Here is a 16,584-nt window from a genome sequence, read left to right as displayed (position 1 = left end):
AATATAGACCTAAGGTCATCTCAGCCATGGTCTAAAGTTCTTTGGCCCATTCAGTTCAAACATCTGTACTTATGCTTTTGTTGAGGATTTTCATTCAGAGTACCGCTGTAATAATGCAGACTTAGAGCGACTTAAAGGGGACCTGTCACCATGTCAAAAGGAGCCGTGCTGTTACCAATGCTTCCCTAAGTATTCTGTCATTTTTATTTTTTTCCAATTCGCCATATGATTCCAGAGAAATGGGCCTTTTTATTTAGTGATAATTTTTATGGTCTTTACTAAGGGAGTGCGGCTCACAGGGTAATTATTCAGAACATGCCCCCCCAAGACACCCCCCCAGAAAATACTGTGAGCCACACACCCTTAGTAGAGACTATGAAAAATGACATTAAACAAAAAGTTCCATATCTCTGGAACCCCCATGGTGAATTAAAAAAATTAAAATCGAATACTCAGGGGAGCAGAGATCATAAAATAAGAGCAAAATCTGGCCACTTTTGACTTGGTGAGAAGTTCCCTTTAATCTGGACATACAGATTAGGTTGGTTTAATTCAATGATTTTCTTCTGGTTTTTGGGCGGTAAGCTGTCGCCAGAAGAGTACATACATTTATGTGCGGTCAGGGGCGTTGCACTAGTTCACCTAGTAATCTAGTAAAGGCCAGTCTGGTAATTTTTGTGCTATTTTTGCCAACAAAAAACTTTAATCGAAACACATAAATCAAAATGAACAAAGTTTTATTAACAGTCTGAAAAAGTGATGATGTCCACAGGGAACAACAAAGAAAAACAAACAGATTTTCCTAGTGTCAAAGTTTTTGGAAAAATTATAAAGGAAATGAGTGCATAGGTCAACAAACTATTTACATGCCCCTGATATTTACATGATTTTGTGTATATGTGATATATTCATAAATTATCATCTACTACAGAAATCCCACCATGCCACTGCATTCACTGTGTTTGGATTTGTGTCTTTTCCTAGTTTTCTAATCCTGGGTAATGAATTCTGAAGATAAATGTACGGTATACAATGCTTCATTTCTCCAGTGTCACTGTAGTTGGGCCGCACGTTCTTGTTCTTCTCCTCCTTCTTGTGCTTCCTCTTAGAATCTGCCTCCAGTTATCATTGATTATTATGCTTTTCCCCAGGTTCAGATTTCACAGTTCTCTCTCGCTTTCTTCATTGTTGTTTATGGATTTCAAATTTCTTTCTACAATGAAAAAGTGAAAATATTTCAGAAAAATTAAGCTTCATTCACAAATTGTGCAAAAAAAAAGGTAGTGAATATCAGGTGATAAAGCTATGTGTTTTTACGCTTTTTATGCCAACCTTTTGAAAACGGGTGTGACATCGCAAAATGTGTCAAATTTAAGAAACAAATTACATGTTTCTTGGCAATTATTTGTGTACATGTATATCAATAAAAGCTTTCCTTGCAGATTAAAGTGAATCTGTCAACTGTTTTTTGCCATCTAATCTGAGAGCAGCATGATATGGGGGTAGAGCCCCTGATACCAGCGATGTGTCACTTGCTGGGCTGCTTGCTGTAGTTTTGATAAAATCACAGTTTTGCAGATCTACCAATTCTCTGACTGCTGAGCTCTGTTTAACCCCGCCCACACCACTGATTGGCAGCTTTCTGAGTACACTGTGCATAGGCAGAAAGCTGCCAATCTGTGTCGATAAGACTGTGATTTTATCAAGAGGACTAGTAAACCTGCTTTCTGCCTATGCACAGTGTACCCACAAAGCTGCTACTCAGTGGTGTTGGCGGGGTTATACACAACTTCGCAGTCTGAGAAGTGGTAGATCTGCAAAACTGGGATTTTATCAAAACTGCAGCAAGCAGCCCAGGAAATGACACATCGCTGAAATCAAGGTCTCTGCCCCTACATCATGCTGCTCTCAGATTACATAGCAAAAACCTGGTGACAGATTCCCTTTAAAACATTTTAAATGTTTTATGATGTGTCAAAAGAAAATCAACTCTCAGCATCCAGCGAAGGACAGCCGCTGTGCATCTACCATTACTCTATTTAGATGCATGGGATGGTCAAGAATACTTTTGTGAGAAAACCCCTTAATCTTGTAATTATATTAGAAGCTTTGCAGACAAGGTGTTTAGCATTGAACATTTGTTACATTTTTTCTTGCATTTTCATGACACCTTGAACCTCAGCTGCCGTGTACCAGCGTACTACATGTACTCCAATCATTTACTGGAGTACATTTCTGTTGTAATTTACCCTATTCTTGTGGCATAAATTATGATTTTTCTGCTGTGTTCGGCTGGCCTCTCCTGACTAAGCTCTACTCACTTCAAAAAGGAAAAGAAGCTGACATTAAAAAGACAAAACTCTCAAAATAAATCCTTGCTTAACTACGAGTTGCTCAATAATTTTGCAACATTTCAAACAGTTTTACTGAAGAATTCTGCCACAAACTGATAATTCTGCCTCTTAATTTGCATTTTTTTCTTGGACAAAAATGTTGCAGCCAGATGCTGATATAAGAGAAACCTGTTGTAGAAACATGATCATTAAGCAATATCAGGGAGAGCACTCTGCATAGTAGGAAATTCTGGAATATGAAAAAGAGAAAAGGACAAACTATGCAGAAAAAGAAAAAGTCATATAATATACAGGTGCATCTCACAAAATTAGAATATCATCAAAAGGTTCATTTATTTCAGTTCTTCAATACAAAAAGCGAAAGTCATATATTATATAGAGTCATTACAAACAGAGCGATCTATTTCAAGTGTTTATTTCTGTTCATGTTGATGATTATGGCTTATATAATCCTAAAATCTGGACTGATAAGCTATAGAGATTTTGAGTTACTATTGTACTCTATTCCACTATATTAGGACTTTGTTGTACACTAATTTGTGGGCTGCAACGACTTACTCCAACTTTGTAACATATATCAACATTTTAGGACCAAAAATAGACCCAGCAGCACTTATATCCTGCTCATCTCAAGACTTTTCTATTTCTGGGAAGTTTTGTTTTTTTTTCCCAAGAAAACAACTTTAACATCTCATTTTAAGTCAGTATTTAAATTAAACAAAATCATTTCAGAATGATCCTATTTTCAGTAAGCCAGGACTAAACGCGGCGATGACATCAGTGATTTTCCATCTTGGCCTCGGCATTGTTCTAGTAAAATATGTTTCCATTTGATTCAGCAATCCGCGGTAGTTTGCTCACAGAAGGTAAGAGGTAACCTGACTCCTTATCAATCATATCAATGTGTATTCTTCGAGCACTAATGGACTGCAGATGGCTTTTTGTCTCCTTGATAATTGCAACTGAGCACATTACCCTATAGTTGTAAATGCCAGAGAGTCTCTTTGGAGAGATTTGTACTTTTCCAGACCAGCCTTGAAGCATTGATGGTTTCTTCTTACAGTCTCTCCTTCTGCCTGAAGTCTACGCTCTACAAGTCTAAGCAGACTAATTATAGAGCCATATGTCACTTTTATAGTTCCTTCTGTTTGAAAGGAAATTATATTTCTAATACAGGTTTTATGACCCTGTGTCAAGACGGGAATTTGATCTATTGCTATGTGATCACTTTACTCCTCATCATCATGTCGCAATAATGTGTTATTAAGGATGATTGGTAATTGTCCTCATTAGAGACGAGACTTGATTACTACAGATCTACCTATAATAATTACAATACTCTTAGATCAACTCTTTGACAATAATGAACAGTTCGGTCACAGTGTCACATGGTCCTAAATATGAAGGGAGAGATTAATTAAATTGGTGTTTTATACTGTAGTCTTACACTTAAAGGGATTGGCCACTACTTTTAAATTGATGACCTATCCTTAGGATTGGTCATCAATGTCTGATTGGCTGGCGTCTGACACCCGACACCCCCGCCGATCAGCTGTTATTACTGACTTGCCGAGCTGCTCCGTCTACTTGTAGTGGCCGAGGCTTGGTACTGCACAACAGCCTCCTATTCAAGTCAATAGAAGGTGGATGTGCAGTACCCTGCGGCGGCCACTACAAGTAGACGGAGCAGCTCTGCAAGTGAGTACTATCGCCTGGCGGCCACTGTCATCGATAACAGCTGATTGGTGGGGTTGCTGGGTGTCGGACCCCGGACGATTAGATGACTTATCCTAAGTAGAGGTCATAAATGTAAAAGTAGTGGACAACCTCTATAAGTACATGTAGTAAAATGCTCCCAAACTATTAAAAGAGACGTGCCACTTAACCCATCTGCCATATCTATAGAGCAGAAGTGTGGATGAGACGTACACTATCGTTCAAAAGTTTGGGGTCACATACTTTTATTTATCAAATGAGTTGCAAAATGAATAGAAAATATAGTCCAGACATTGACAAGGTTAGAAATAATGATTTTTATTAGAAAGAATAATTTTCTCCTTCACATTTTGCTTTGGTCACAGAATGCTCCTTTGCAGCAATTACAGCATTGCAGACCTTTGACATTCTAGCTGTTAATTTGCTGAGGTAATCTTGAGAAATTTCCCCCCATGCTTCCTGAAGCCCCTCCCACAAGTTGGATTGGCTTTATGGGCACTTTTTGCGTACCATACGGTCAAGCTGCTCCCACAACAGCTCAATAGGGTTGAGATCTGGTGACTGCGCTGGCCACTTCATTACAGATAGAATACCAGCTGGCTGCTTCTTCCCTAAATAGTTCATGCATAATTTGGAGGTGTGCTTTGGGTCATTGTCCTGTTGTAGGATGAAATTGGCTCCAATCAAGCGCTGTCCACACAGTATGGCATGGCGTTGCAAAATGGATTGATAGCCTTCCTTATTCAAAATCCCATTTACCTTGTACAAATCTCCCACTTTACCAGCACCAAAGCAACTCCAGACCATCACATTACCTCCACCATGCTTGACAGATGGCGTCAGAAACTCTTCCAGCATCTTTTCAGTTGTTCTACGTCTCACAAATGTTCTTCTGTGTGATCCAAACCCCTCAAACTTTGATTCGTCTTTCCATGAAACTTTTTTCCAATCTTCCTCTGTCTAATGTCTGTGTTCTTTTGCCCATATTAATCTTTTCCTTTTAGCCAGTCTCAGATATGGCTTTTTCTTTGCCCTGAAGGCCAGCATCCCGGAGTCGCCTCTTCACTGTAGACATTGACACTGGCGTTTTGCGTGTACTATTTAATGAAGCTGCCAGTTGAGGAGCTGTGAGGCGTCGATTTCTCAAACTAGAGACTCTAATGTACTTGTCTTGTTGCTCAGTTGTGCAGCAGGGCCTCCCATTTCTCTTTCTACTCTGGTTAGAGCCTGTTTGTGCTCTCCTCTGAAGGGAGTAGCACACACCGTTGAAGGAAATCTTCAGTTTCTTGGCAATCTCTCACATGGAATAGCCTTCATTTCTAAGAACAAGAATAGACTGTCGAGTTTCACATGAAAGTTCTCTTTTTCTGCCCATTTTGAGAGTTTCATAGAACAAACAAATGTAATGCTCCAGATTCTCAACTAGCTCAAAGGAAGGTCAATTTTATATCTTCTCAAATCAGCCAAACTGTTTTCAGCTGGGCTAACATACTTGTGCAAGGGTTTTCTAGGGTTTTCTAAACATCCATTAGCCTTCTTACACAGTTAGCAAACACAATGTACCATTAAAACACTGGAGTAGTGGTTGTTGGAAATGGGCCTCTATACACCTATGTAGCTATTGCAATAAAAACAAGATGTTTGCAGCTAGAATAGTCATTTACCACATTAACAATGTATAGAGTGTATTTCTGATTCATTTAATGTTACAGTAGCTTCATTGAAATGTGCTTTTCTTTAAAAAATAATGAAATTTCTAAATGACCCCAAACTTTTGAACGGTAGTGTATGGAGGGGGCTCAGGGTTCATCCCGCTCCGTACACTACAGGTGACAGCTGCACTGTAATCCCTTAGAAGCTGGGGTTAATAGCAACCGCGGAATCTAAGTAGTTTAACAGAAGGGGGCGCTCTGTCTCCCCATTGCCCTACCCACAAGATGTGGTCACAGCATGCAAATTATATTGTAATGGCAGCTGGGGCCAGAAGCGAACACCCCATGTCGGCCATATTGGTACTCCACTGAAGTCCTTCCCCTAACAGTTTCCTAAGTAACACTATGATAAAATCTTAAAGTATATTGAGCCAGAAATCCCTTGTAAAAGTCTCTTACGAAAAATAATTTGTTGAAAAATGTAGAAAACCCTATACTTGGCTTAATACGGAAGTCTTATAAAAAATGACTAAAGCAGAAATCAAGCATGTGCATCTCCACTCCACTCAAGACGGGACGGCAGAGCCCTATTCTTGGGGTTCAGTGTCCCTATGTCAGGATCACTGGGGGTCATGGCGGTTGGACCCCCACTGATCAGTAAGTTATCTCCTATCCATTGTCGAATAGCTATCCAAATACGCTTCCCCATATGGTGTATAGTACATTACATCCTATTCTAATGCTAAGTACTATAATATTCTGTTATTGAGGATTCTGCATGTTCTGCACTGGTGGTCTGCATTTCTTTGCTCTGCCAATGTGACTAATCCTTCACCAGTATTATTTCATTGCTGAGCTCAGAGGCCGGGCAACCAGGCAGTAATCACAATGCCCTATAAGAGGGTTCATAGAAGGACCGGACAGACATTATATTGATTTTTGTCATACACGGTCTCAGCCGTCATCACATCCTGCAGTTTATGTAGCCCATGACGTTGCCCCTTCCTGATTTTTATTACAGTCATATAGTTTATTGCTGTAGTTATTGTTTGTGTGGATAAAAGTCACTTGTAATATTAATTATTTATAGCACAGTTTACAGACAGGGTCCTTGTAATTTTATTTACACGGAAAAGGGTCACACGACATTGCATGATTTTTATGTATCCAGTTAATTACATTTCATTGTTCTATGATGCTGACAAATACAAAATATCCTAACATCTCCGTCTGTTATATCTTATCATTATTAAAGGCCTTATTCATATTAATACTAGCTCTATAATAAAAACGTACCTATAGTTTTTTTAAGATGCCCACAACGGCAGCAGGCACAGACTGTGTGTAACAGATGGGCTTTGCTGCTTATCTTATGGGTTCATGGTCAGCGATCGCAAGATCATAATGACTGACATATCAGTCACAGAGGGGAAACCAGCACTCACCAGTACGGATATATCTTTCACAGGTTGTAAAGGTATTAAAGAGAACCTAATATGTCATTATAATTGTTTAGTCTTTCCATTGCCAGGACACCAGTGAGATTGGAGCTAAGCAAAGTTCAAAAAACCCATTCAACACGCTTTGCAGTAAAAACAGATGAAATACAACTTTCCTGCATCTGTGATCTTTCCAGCAGAATCCACATTATCTAGGACTCTCCCTCTTCATCAGACTTCTAGCATCAGTGTATTCATCCAACGATATTGTTCTAAGTCCTGCTGAGATCAGTAGCTCAACAAGCGATTACCGTCAATGATACTGTCATGAACTTCCCTTAAAGAACAGCTGGATATAGAGCAGCACTATCGAATAAATAACTTCCAACTGTTTATTTTTTGTTTTTTAATATCGCTATACTCACAAGAATAATGCGTTAAAAACACACATAAACAGTAAGTCACACATGCAGTATCCTAGTTACTCCCCAACTGTGTTTCGCCTGTCGACTTCTTCCTGGGGCAAGATCAAGCATGCAGTATTTTAGGCAGTGAATGACACTTGTAGAACTATTGTTCTAAGTAGGACTAATACAACAAATATAGCCTTGATGATACTTTTAAAACATAACTTTTACTTCTTCATATAAAACTATACTATTCTTCATCAACATGGATCCGATAAGCATGCATCCTCATTAACAACCGGACATAGATTATGATCCTACATTAACCACATCAGAAATAAATCTCACTTGGCCTGGTTGTCAATTAACATCATTATTCATAAAAAAGTGCTTAAAAGTGCATTATTAGAAGGAAAAACATGTGTGGATCTCACCCATTTTGCTTGCAGACACCATCAGGGATTGTTGTTCATGCCCATATATTTGTCTTCTTTGACTAATACTACCCTGTCGTGCCCCAGGTTGTAGCTCCCGCCCTCGCAAGGGCAGTACCCAAGTATACCTTATGCTTTGTCCCATGTAAGACCCTCCCAACGTGTTTCTTTCTCTTTTCAGAGAAGTCATCAGGGGAGTCTGTTTGGTAATTGGGAAGGCACATATGCTGCAGAGAAAAATAGTAACTCAGTGATCTTAAAGTTCCAACAGTGCTAACAAAACGAAAAAATATTTCCAAGAACCTCACAGTGGTGAGTGTTCTTCATTTGCAGAATGCTGCCACCACTTCCTTCAGAAAAAATGTATGAGGAGATAACCCACACATTCCGCTTTCCTTACTTAAATAAGTTTCCTATTCCCACCATTTACCGGCTTCCTACCTCATTTCCGGGGTGGAGCCTGCGAGATTTCCGGTATTAGATTATTGATACCACCTTTCCTTAGCGCTCGTTTCAGCACCCATCCATCTTAATCTACTTCTAGGGAACACCACTTGGCCATCAATACTCCTCCCCAGCCCTTTTACCTCTATCTAATCATTCCGCGTTCCGCTCATGTGACATTTAAGTCACGTGATGCCGCCCGATCACATGACTTCCGGTCATGTACCTCCCGCACCATGTCACTTTCATGTTTATGTTATCTCCATCCACGTGGGGCCGCCCGATCATGTGACCGCCTTTCTCCAGTCACCTGATCCACTATGTCGCGCTTTACTCCCACTTAAGCTCATCATTACAACCAGCTATTCACCAATGTTGTGAGCTTTTACTTATTCATTCTCATTTCTGCACATATAAGAGGGATAACATTTAGCAGTTATGTCGCTTACTTATATTCAATCTCGCTTCTACACACATATCATGGATGACATTTAGCGAGTGTAGCGTCGGCGTTTTTGCCTCCTGCCGGGCAGAGACGCCGTTCCCCTCACTGCCCCGGTCTGGCATCCTCCTGCTCCCCTGCTGCACCGTGCCCAGCTTCCTGGGCACTGTGCTTAGGGCGCGTGCACTCCCTCTTAAAGGGGCCGCGCGCGCCGTCCTAAGGAGTCCCCGGCCAATGGCCGGAGGACCACTCCTATTTAAAGCACCTCCTCCAATATGGAGGTGCCTGTGCAAGGTTGTTGTTTGTGTGCTAACACTCTCCTCAGCCCTCAGGTTCCAGTGTCCATCAGCCTGTCTATCAGCCATGCACGCCTGCCTGTCTATCAGCCGTGCCCACCTGCCTATCTATCAGCCGTGCCCGCCTGCCTATCTATCAGCCGTGTCCGCCAGCCTGTCTATCTGCCGTGCCTGCCGGCTTGCCTACCCGGACCACCTGTCAGGTTACCTGCTGTGCCCGACTGCTTGCCTACCCGGATCACCTGTCTGGCTACCTGCTGTGCCCGCCTGCTTGCCTACCCGGTTCACCTGTCTGGCTACCTGCTGTGCCCGCCTGTTTGCCTACCTGGATCACCTGTCTGGCTACCTGTCGTGCTCATCCTCTGTACCTGTCAGCTTCAGCCATTTGACCCGTGGGAGTCGCCTGCTCTTACTCAAGGTCGGTCCCAGAGTGGCACCTGGTCCACCTGCCCAGTCCTTCCCTGGTTCATGAAGTCGACTAAGCCGCCGTGTTACCAGGGTCGGTCCAAGTCGGCACTTAGTCATGCCCCTCTGGTCCCTTCTTGCATCTCATCACAGAGGTTCCACCACCCGGATCCATAACAGCGAGGAGAGGAGACCTCCAAGGGGCATTATTGTTAATAAGCCAGTGGTGTATTTCTCATAAAGTGCATCAGATGGTTATATCATATTTAAGGGGTAATCTAATATGTTACAGTTTTTATTTTATCCATTTATTAACACATGCTCATCCGACAATTTCCCTTCCTTTTCGGGGACAGTGTAATTGACGCGCCCCCTGGGCCTGTGCTGGGGAACCCGGAACCGGGCCTGTTGTAGGATGCTGGGGGTTGTAGTCTCCGTGTGGCAGTGACCCGGTCCGTGCCCAGGGTGGTCAAACCAGTGGCAGTCTATTGGTGTTATAATAAGTGTCCGACTACGCCACCCGTGGATTGCGGTCAGTGGGGACCGCCGCTGCGCTGCAGACCGCTGAGGCTGATGTAGTTTGCGCAGCCGAGTATGGGATAACTCCCCACGGGAGAAGTATTGCCTCAGGGCAGCTAGTGTGGATGATGGGAGTGATGGTGTGAGCGTCCCAGTACTAATGGTGCTGGTGCGGCGATGAAACACAGAGACGTGTGGTTGCAGTTTCCAATGCTTTACTCACAGTTCTTTACTGGTCCTAGTCACCTTGGTACCGGCGGTGACTGCCCAAGCCGTGCTGCGTCCACCAGGCAAGGGGCTCGACCAACTCCCAGGCAATTCCAGAGCGTGGCACAGGACTCCCTTCCTTTCCTTTCTCTGGCCGTCCCCACCAGTGACCCACCTTTGTCCAGCTTCCTCGGGCCTTCTGTCGGCGAAACCTCTCTCCGGTTTCCCTGACCCTATGTGGTATGCTTTCCTGGTGGATGTAGTGAGGGGTCGCACCAAGATGTGGTCACAACCTCCGGTTTTGGCTGAGGATTAGTCGCCTCCACCAATTTGGGTTCCGGTACCCTGCTCTGCCAACCCTTCACCCGTTATCTCGTGGGTTCTTAGGGTTCCTTCTTCACTCGTGTCTCTGGACCTTTCTCTGTGTTCCTGTTCCTTGCTTCCTTTCTTACTGTCCTTTCTGTTCCTTCTCCTTTCTCTCTCTCTCAGGCTCCGGCCTCCTGACAAGGCCTGCCTGCGGAGCAGAGCCCATGCAGGGGCTCTGCTTCCTGTCTTCTCCTCTCACTCTTGACTTCTTCTCTGCACTGCACTGACTACTGTTCTAAGATGGTGCCCACCTTTTATACCTCCTTCTAACACCCGAGCCCAGGTGACTAGCAACCAATGGGCTCCTACCTATGCCCAGAGACCCACCCCTATCTGCTCCTACACCACTGGGTTTTCCTCCCCCTCCCCACTCCAGCCAGGAACAGATGCTGTCGTGCCTGCACTTCTGTCTAGTGGGAGCACCGTTGAGCTGTCCCTCGGAAATGGGGTGTGTGTGGTGCATGCAGCTTACTGAGCCCTAGTCCACACTCCATCCTTACCCGGGAGTGGAATATCACACCTCTGGTTTGAGGTGCAATACCCCTGTAGCAGCCGAGCCCTCGGGGTGCTACATAATAGCCATACCTATAACCTACCAAGGCTCAAAAAAATCTTTAAAAACATGATTTCTGACTGCTTCAAGGAAAAGGACCTCCTACATAAACATAACTATTGAGAGAGGGGATTTTACTTAAATAAAGCAGCTATAGTTAAGTTGTTCATTAAGGACTTTTGGGGTCATTGTGTCCAACCGAAAAATCCATCTAGCCTCTTTTTGCTGCAAAATCTTATCCATGTCCCCTCCTCTATCATTAGTCTTTACACAATCAATACCAATAAATGACATCACACTAGGATCTCCTCTATGCTCCAGATTTACATGTTTTGCAACGGGCATGTCTCTATTATTTGCAATATCATTTAAATGCTCACCTACTCTTCGTCTCATCTCTCATATGGTTTTTCCTTTCATTCTTTCCCACAAATACATGTTGCTTTATAGATCACAAATTTTGTCCTGCAATTAATAAAGTTTCTAATCTCAAAAAATTCCCCCGTAATGTTGCTTATGAATGTCTTAGTCGTTTTGACGTTACGGCAGGCTACACATCCACTACAGTGGTAACAACCATTTGGTCTAACAGTCAACCATGTCCTATCCTTTACTGGCTGCACAAAATGACTTTTTACCACCCTCTCTCCTATCGTTTTACTTTTACGATAGGTTATTTGTGCTCTTGTCCCAACTATATCTTTCAAATCTTCATCCATGACTAGGATACCCCAATATTTCTCTATGATCACCCTTGCTTATGGGGCATCATTATCATATGTTGTTATCAATCTAATTGGTTCTTTCCTTATTGCAGGACTCGCTTTCATTTTCGGGGTTAGTAGATTCACTCTGTTTTGTTTCAAGGCGAACTGGTATGCCCTTCTCAAGACCCAATCATGGTATCCCCTCCTTTTAAATCTCTCTCATCTCCTTAGCTTGCTGTACAAACTCTATTTCAGTGGAGCAATTCCTTCTTAAACGAATGTACTGCCCTTTTGGTATTCCCTTCGTCAGAGGGAGAGGATGGTGGCTCTCCCACCGAAGAAGGGAATTTGTGGCCGTGCGTTTACGAAAAATTGTAGTATGTATTGTGCCGTTGTCCTGCTTAGCAATCATTATGTCTAAAAATGGCAAATTAGTCCGCTCAATCTCATAAGTAAATTTGAGGCCCAATGAGTTTACATTAAGTTCAATAACGAATTCAACAAATTTCTCCTTGGGTCCCTTCCAGAATATTAGTATGTAATCAATATACAGTCATATGAAAAAGTTTGGGCACCCCTATTAATCTTAAGCTTTATGTTTTATAAAAATTGGTGTTTTTGCAACAGCTATTTCAGTTTGATATATGTAATAACTGTTGGACACAGTAATGTTTCTGCCTTGAAATGAGGTTTATTGTACTAACAGAAAATGTGCAATCTGCATTCAAACAAAATTTGACAGGTGCATAAGTATGGGCACCTCACCAGAAAAGTGACATTAATATTTAGTAGATCCTCCTTTTGCAAAAATAACAGCCTCTAGTCGCTTACTGTAGCTTTTAATGAGTTCCTGGATCCTGGATGAAGGTATTTTTGACCATTCCTCTTTACAAAACAATTCCAGTTCAGTTAAGTTTGATGGTCGCCGAGCATGGACAGCCCTCTTCAAATGATCCCACAGATGTTCAATGATATTCAGGTCTGGGGACTGGGATGGCCATTCCAGAACATTGTAATTGTTCCTCTGCATGAATGCCTGAGTAGATTTGGAGCGGTGTTTTGGATCATTGTCTTGCTGAAAGATCCATCCCCTGCGTAACTTCAACTTTATCACTGATTCTTGAACATTATCGTCAAGAATCTGCTGATACTGAGTGGAATCCATGCGTCCCTCAACTTTAACAAGATTCCCGGTGCCAGCATTGGCCACACAGCCCCAAAGCATGATGGAACCTCCACCAAATTTTACTGTGGGTAGCAAGTGTTTTTCTTGGAATGCTGTGTTTTTTTGCCACCATGCATAACACCTTTTTGTATGACCAAACAACTCAATCTTGGTTTCATCAATCCACAGGACCTTCTTCCAAAAAGAAATTGGCTTCTCCAAATGTGCTTTTGCATACCTCAGCCGACTCTGTTTGTGGCGTGCTTGCAGAAACGGCTTCTTTTGCATCACTCTCCCATACAGCTTCTCCTTGTGCAAAGTGCGTTGTATAGTTGACCGATGCACAGTGACACCATCTGCAGCAAGTTGATGCTGCAGCTCTCTGGAGGTGGTCTGAGGATTGTCCTTGACTGATCTCACCATTCTTCTTCTCTGCCTTTCTGATGTTTTTCTTGGCCTGCCACTTCTGGCCTTAACAAGAACTGTCCCTGTGTTCTTCCATTTCCTTACTATGTTCCTCACAGTGGAAACTGACAGGTTAAATCTCTGAGACAGCTTTTTGTATCCTTCCCCTGAACAACTATGTTGAATAACCTTTGTTTTCAGATCATTTGACAGTTGTTTTGAGGAGCCCATGATGCCACTCTTCAGAGGAGATTCAAACAGGAGAACAACTTGCAAGTGGCCACTTTAAGTAGCTTTTCTCATGATTGCATACACCTGGCTATGAAGTTCAAAGCTCAATGAGGTTACAAAACCCCAAAAAAGTGCTTTAGTAAGTCAGTAAAAAGTAGGTAGGAGTATTTAAAACAAGAAAATGATAAAGGTGCCCATACTTATGCACCTGTCAAATTTTGCTTGAATGCAGATTGCACATTTTCTGTTAGTACAATAAACCTCATTTCAAGGCAGAAACATTACTGTGTCCAACAGTTATTACATATATCAAACTGAAATAGCTGTTGCAAAAACACCAATTTTTATAAAACATTAAGCTTAAGATTAATAGGGGTGCCCAAACTTTTTCATATAACTGTATCTTGTCCATAATTCGATGCAAGCCATATAATTCTGTCTTTTCTCTGTGAAGACCTCGGTTTCCTCCCACCAGCCCAGGAATAGATTTGCATAGGTGGGCGCACAAGAATTGCCCATAGCAGTGCCCCTGAGCTGGTGGAAGGTTCTATCGTTAAACAAGAAGGTGTTATTGGTCAACACAAACCCTAAGAGTTCAAGTATAAATTCATTATGTAAATGTAATTGATTGCCTCTGGAATCAAGTAAAAACTTGATTGCTTCAATCCCTAAGTAGGACTAATACCAACATCAAAAGGTGAATATACCAATACTGGAAGTGTGACAAAGAGGGAGGATTCCAATCCTTTATTGCTGATAAGATAAAGGTGAATTTTATTTATTAAAGGGAATCTGTCACATAATTTATGTTGCTCAAACCACAGGCAGCATGAATCAGAGAGCATAGCCAGAATTCTTGGTATCTATGCTTTGCTCTGAAACACTGGAGTGGTTAAGAGAAAAACAGTTGAAAGATCAGCCTGGGACAAGGTGACTGTTTCAAACAGGGCTGTGGAGTCGGTAAGCCAAACCTCCGACTCCTCAATTTCCATGACACCGACTCCAACTCCAACTCCGACTACCTTATACGTGGCTCATATTTCAGTGATTAATTTACTGTAGCACAGATTCATCTAAGCTAAAAGTCTAGACCCTTAGATCAGGAATAGGACATTTCATAACTTTCCCAAATTCTTATGAAAAATTATTCCCCACAAACTTCATTGAACTACTGTACCCAATTTATTATATATTTTAAGAGTTGGTCCATTTTAGACCGAGTCTGACTCCACCAAAATGGGCTCCGACTCCATGACTCCGACTCCACAGCCCTGGTTTCAAGAGTCAGATCCCCATTGGCTTCTCTCCACCTGCCTAATTAGAATAAAAGGTCTTTCACTATCTGTGTATATAGGGAGAAGCCTGCAGAAAGCTGCCTCTCGGAATAGTCATCTCACGCCCAGCTTCTCTTTCAAATATGGTTTCCTCTTAAACACTGCAGCGTTTCAAAAAAACTTAGTTGTCTATAAACCAGGGACAACATACGAACTCCTTGCAGATGTTGTACTTGGAGGGAACTGAACCCAGGACCACAGCGCTGCAAAGCACTGAGCTAATGCCCAGACCCATGTGGACGTAGCCATAATGATGCATTCATACTGATTAGTAATACCTTGTACTGCCAGTTCTTTCCATCGCTCTTTGTTTTGCTGAATAATTTCAACCAAATTCTTTTTGAAATGTTGTAAATCTACAGTAGCCAAAGAGTAATCCATTGTAGGGCTTCCATCAGTTGGTGGCGTGCGAACACTGGGCTTCCTCTGTACATCAGTACCACGTCCAAAATCAGAATTATTCAGGCTGTAAAAGAAAATAATGCGATTTTGTCATGTGGATGCCAATATATTACTAGAATTCTAAAGGTTGATTATATACAAGCAAAAATCCTCAACATTGAAATTGCAACCAAGAAGGAAAATTAATCTCCATAAAGAATTATGGAAATCATAGGCTGGATAGACATGTTACTGATCTGCAAATAATGAAAAATAGCAACAAAGTTTTCAAAACATCACAATTTTTTCAGTATCATGGCGACCCAGATATGCTGGATGGGAGGCAATTCTGGAGATGCTGCGGGCCATGGTAGCACATTTAGGCTGCGTGCCCACTATGCGCTTTTCAAACGTTTTTGCTGCGGAATTTCCGCAGCGAAAACGCTTAAAAAACGCTTGGTAATAAGCGCCCTATGGTCATTATCATTGCGGAAAAATACGCAGCATGTCCATTAATTTTGCGGACACGCAGCGTAATCGCCGCCATTGACTTGCATTGGACCGCGTACCATCCGCATCACTGCATCTGTACATGCGGATATCACACGGTTCAATGTGTGGATATGCTTATATCACTGATAGAAACTGTGGAGAAGTAAGTGCAGCTCCAGCATCCTGTTACATCCTATTTGAGGAAGCAAAGTAAAAACTATTCCCTATATGTGTTTTTTTTACTTTGCTTCCTCAAATAGGATGTAACAGGATGCTGGGGCTGCACTTACTTCTCCACAGTTTCTATCAGTGATATAAGCAGGATGAGTGACAACAGCGCCGCCCCACAGCTTCTAATGGATTGTCATCATGGGGTGGCGCTGCGGTCACTCACCCTGCGTATATCACTGATAGAAACTGTGGAGAAATAAGTGCAACCCCAGCATCCTGTTACATCCTATTTGAGGAAGCAAAGTAAAAAAAAAACACATGTAGGGAATAGCAGGATTGGGAGAAGAGTAGGAAACATTTTAAAGCTAATAACAAAAGTGGTAAGGGCTTAAAGATAGATATTTATAGAGGGCTTTACCTAATCGGACCATCCCTTTAAACATTTTTGTGGTACAGGACACAAC

The 16,584-nt window shown here is 42.2% G+C and overlaps 1 protein-coding gene across 3 annotated transcripts in view; it reads right to left on the bottom strand.

Annotated features, from left to right (window-relative positions):
• Window positions 1-720: 720 nt before the first annotated feature.
• Window positions 721-16,584, bottom strand: part of PDE1A (phosphodiesterase 1A) — a 550,086-nt gene continuing 534,222 nt past the window's right edge. For all 3 annotated transcript variants that reach the window (XM_073646788.1, XM_073646789.1, XM_073646791.1), the window contains exons 13-14: window positions 15,355-15,542; window positions 721-1,213 (exon numbers count right to left, since the gene is read on the bottom strand). In XM_073646788.1, coding sequence (XP_073502889.1) covers window positions 1,161-1,213; window positions 15,355-15,542 — 241 coding nt within the window. In that variant the 3' untranslated portion in view covers window positions 721-1,160. The remainder of the gene's footprint in view (window positions 1,214-15,354; window positions 15,543-16,584) is intronic.

Source organism: Phyllobates terribilis, unplaced genomic scaffold (genome assembly GCF_046119375.1).
Source record: "Phyllobates terribilis strain yellow unplaced genomic scaffold, ASM4611937v1 Scaffold_9__5_contigs__length_417890890, whole genome shotgun sequence".
Taxonomy (NCBI): domain Eukaryota; kingdom Metazoa; phylum Chordata; class Amphibia; order Anura; family Dendrobatidae; genus Phyllobates; species Phyllobates terribilis.
The sequence above is the reverse complement of the archived record's forward strand: the minus strand, read 5'-3'. Positions and strand labels throughout refer to the sequence as shown.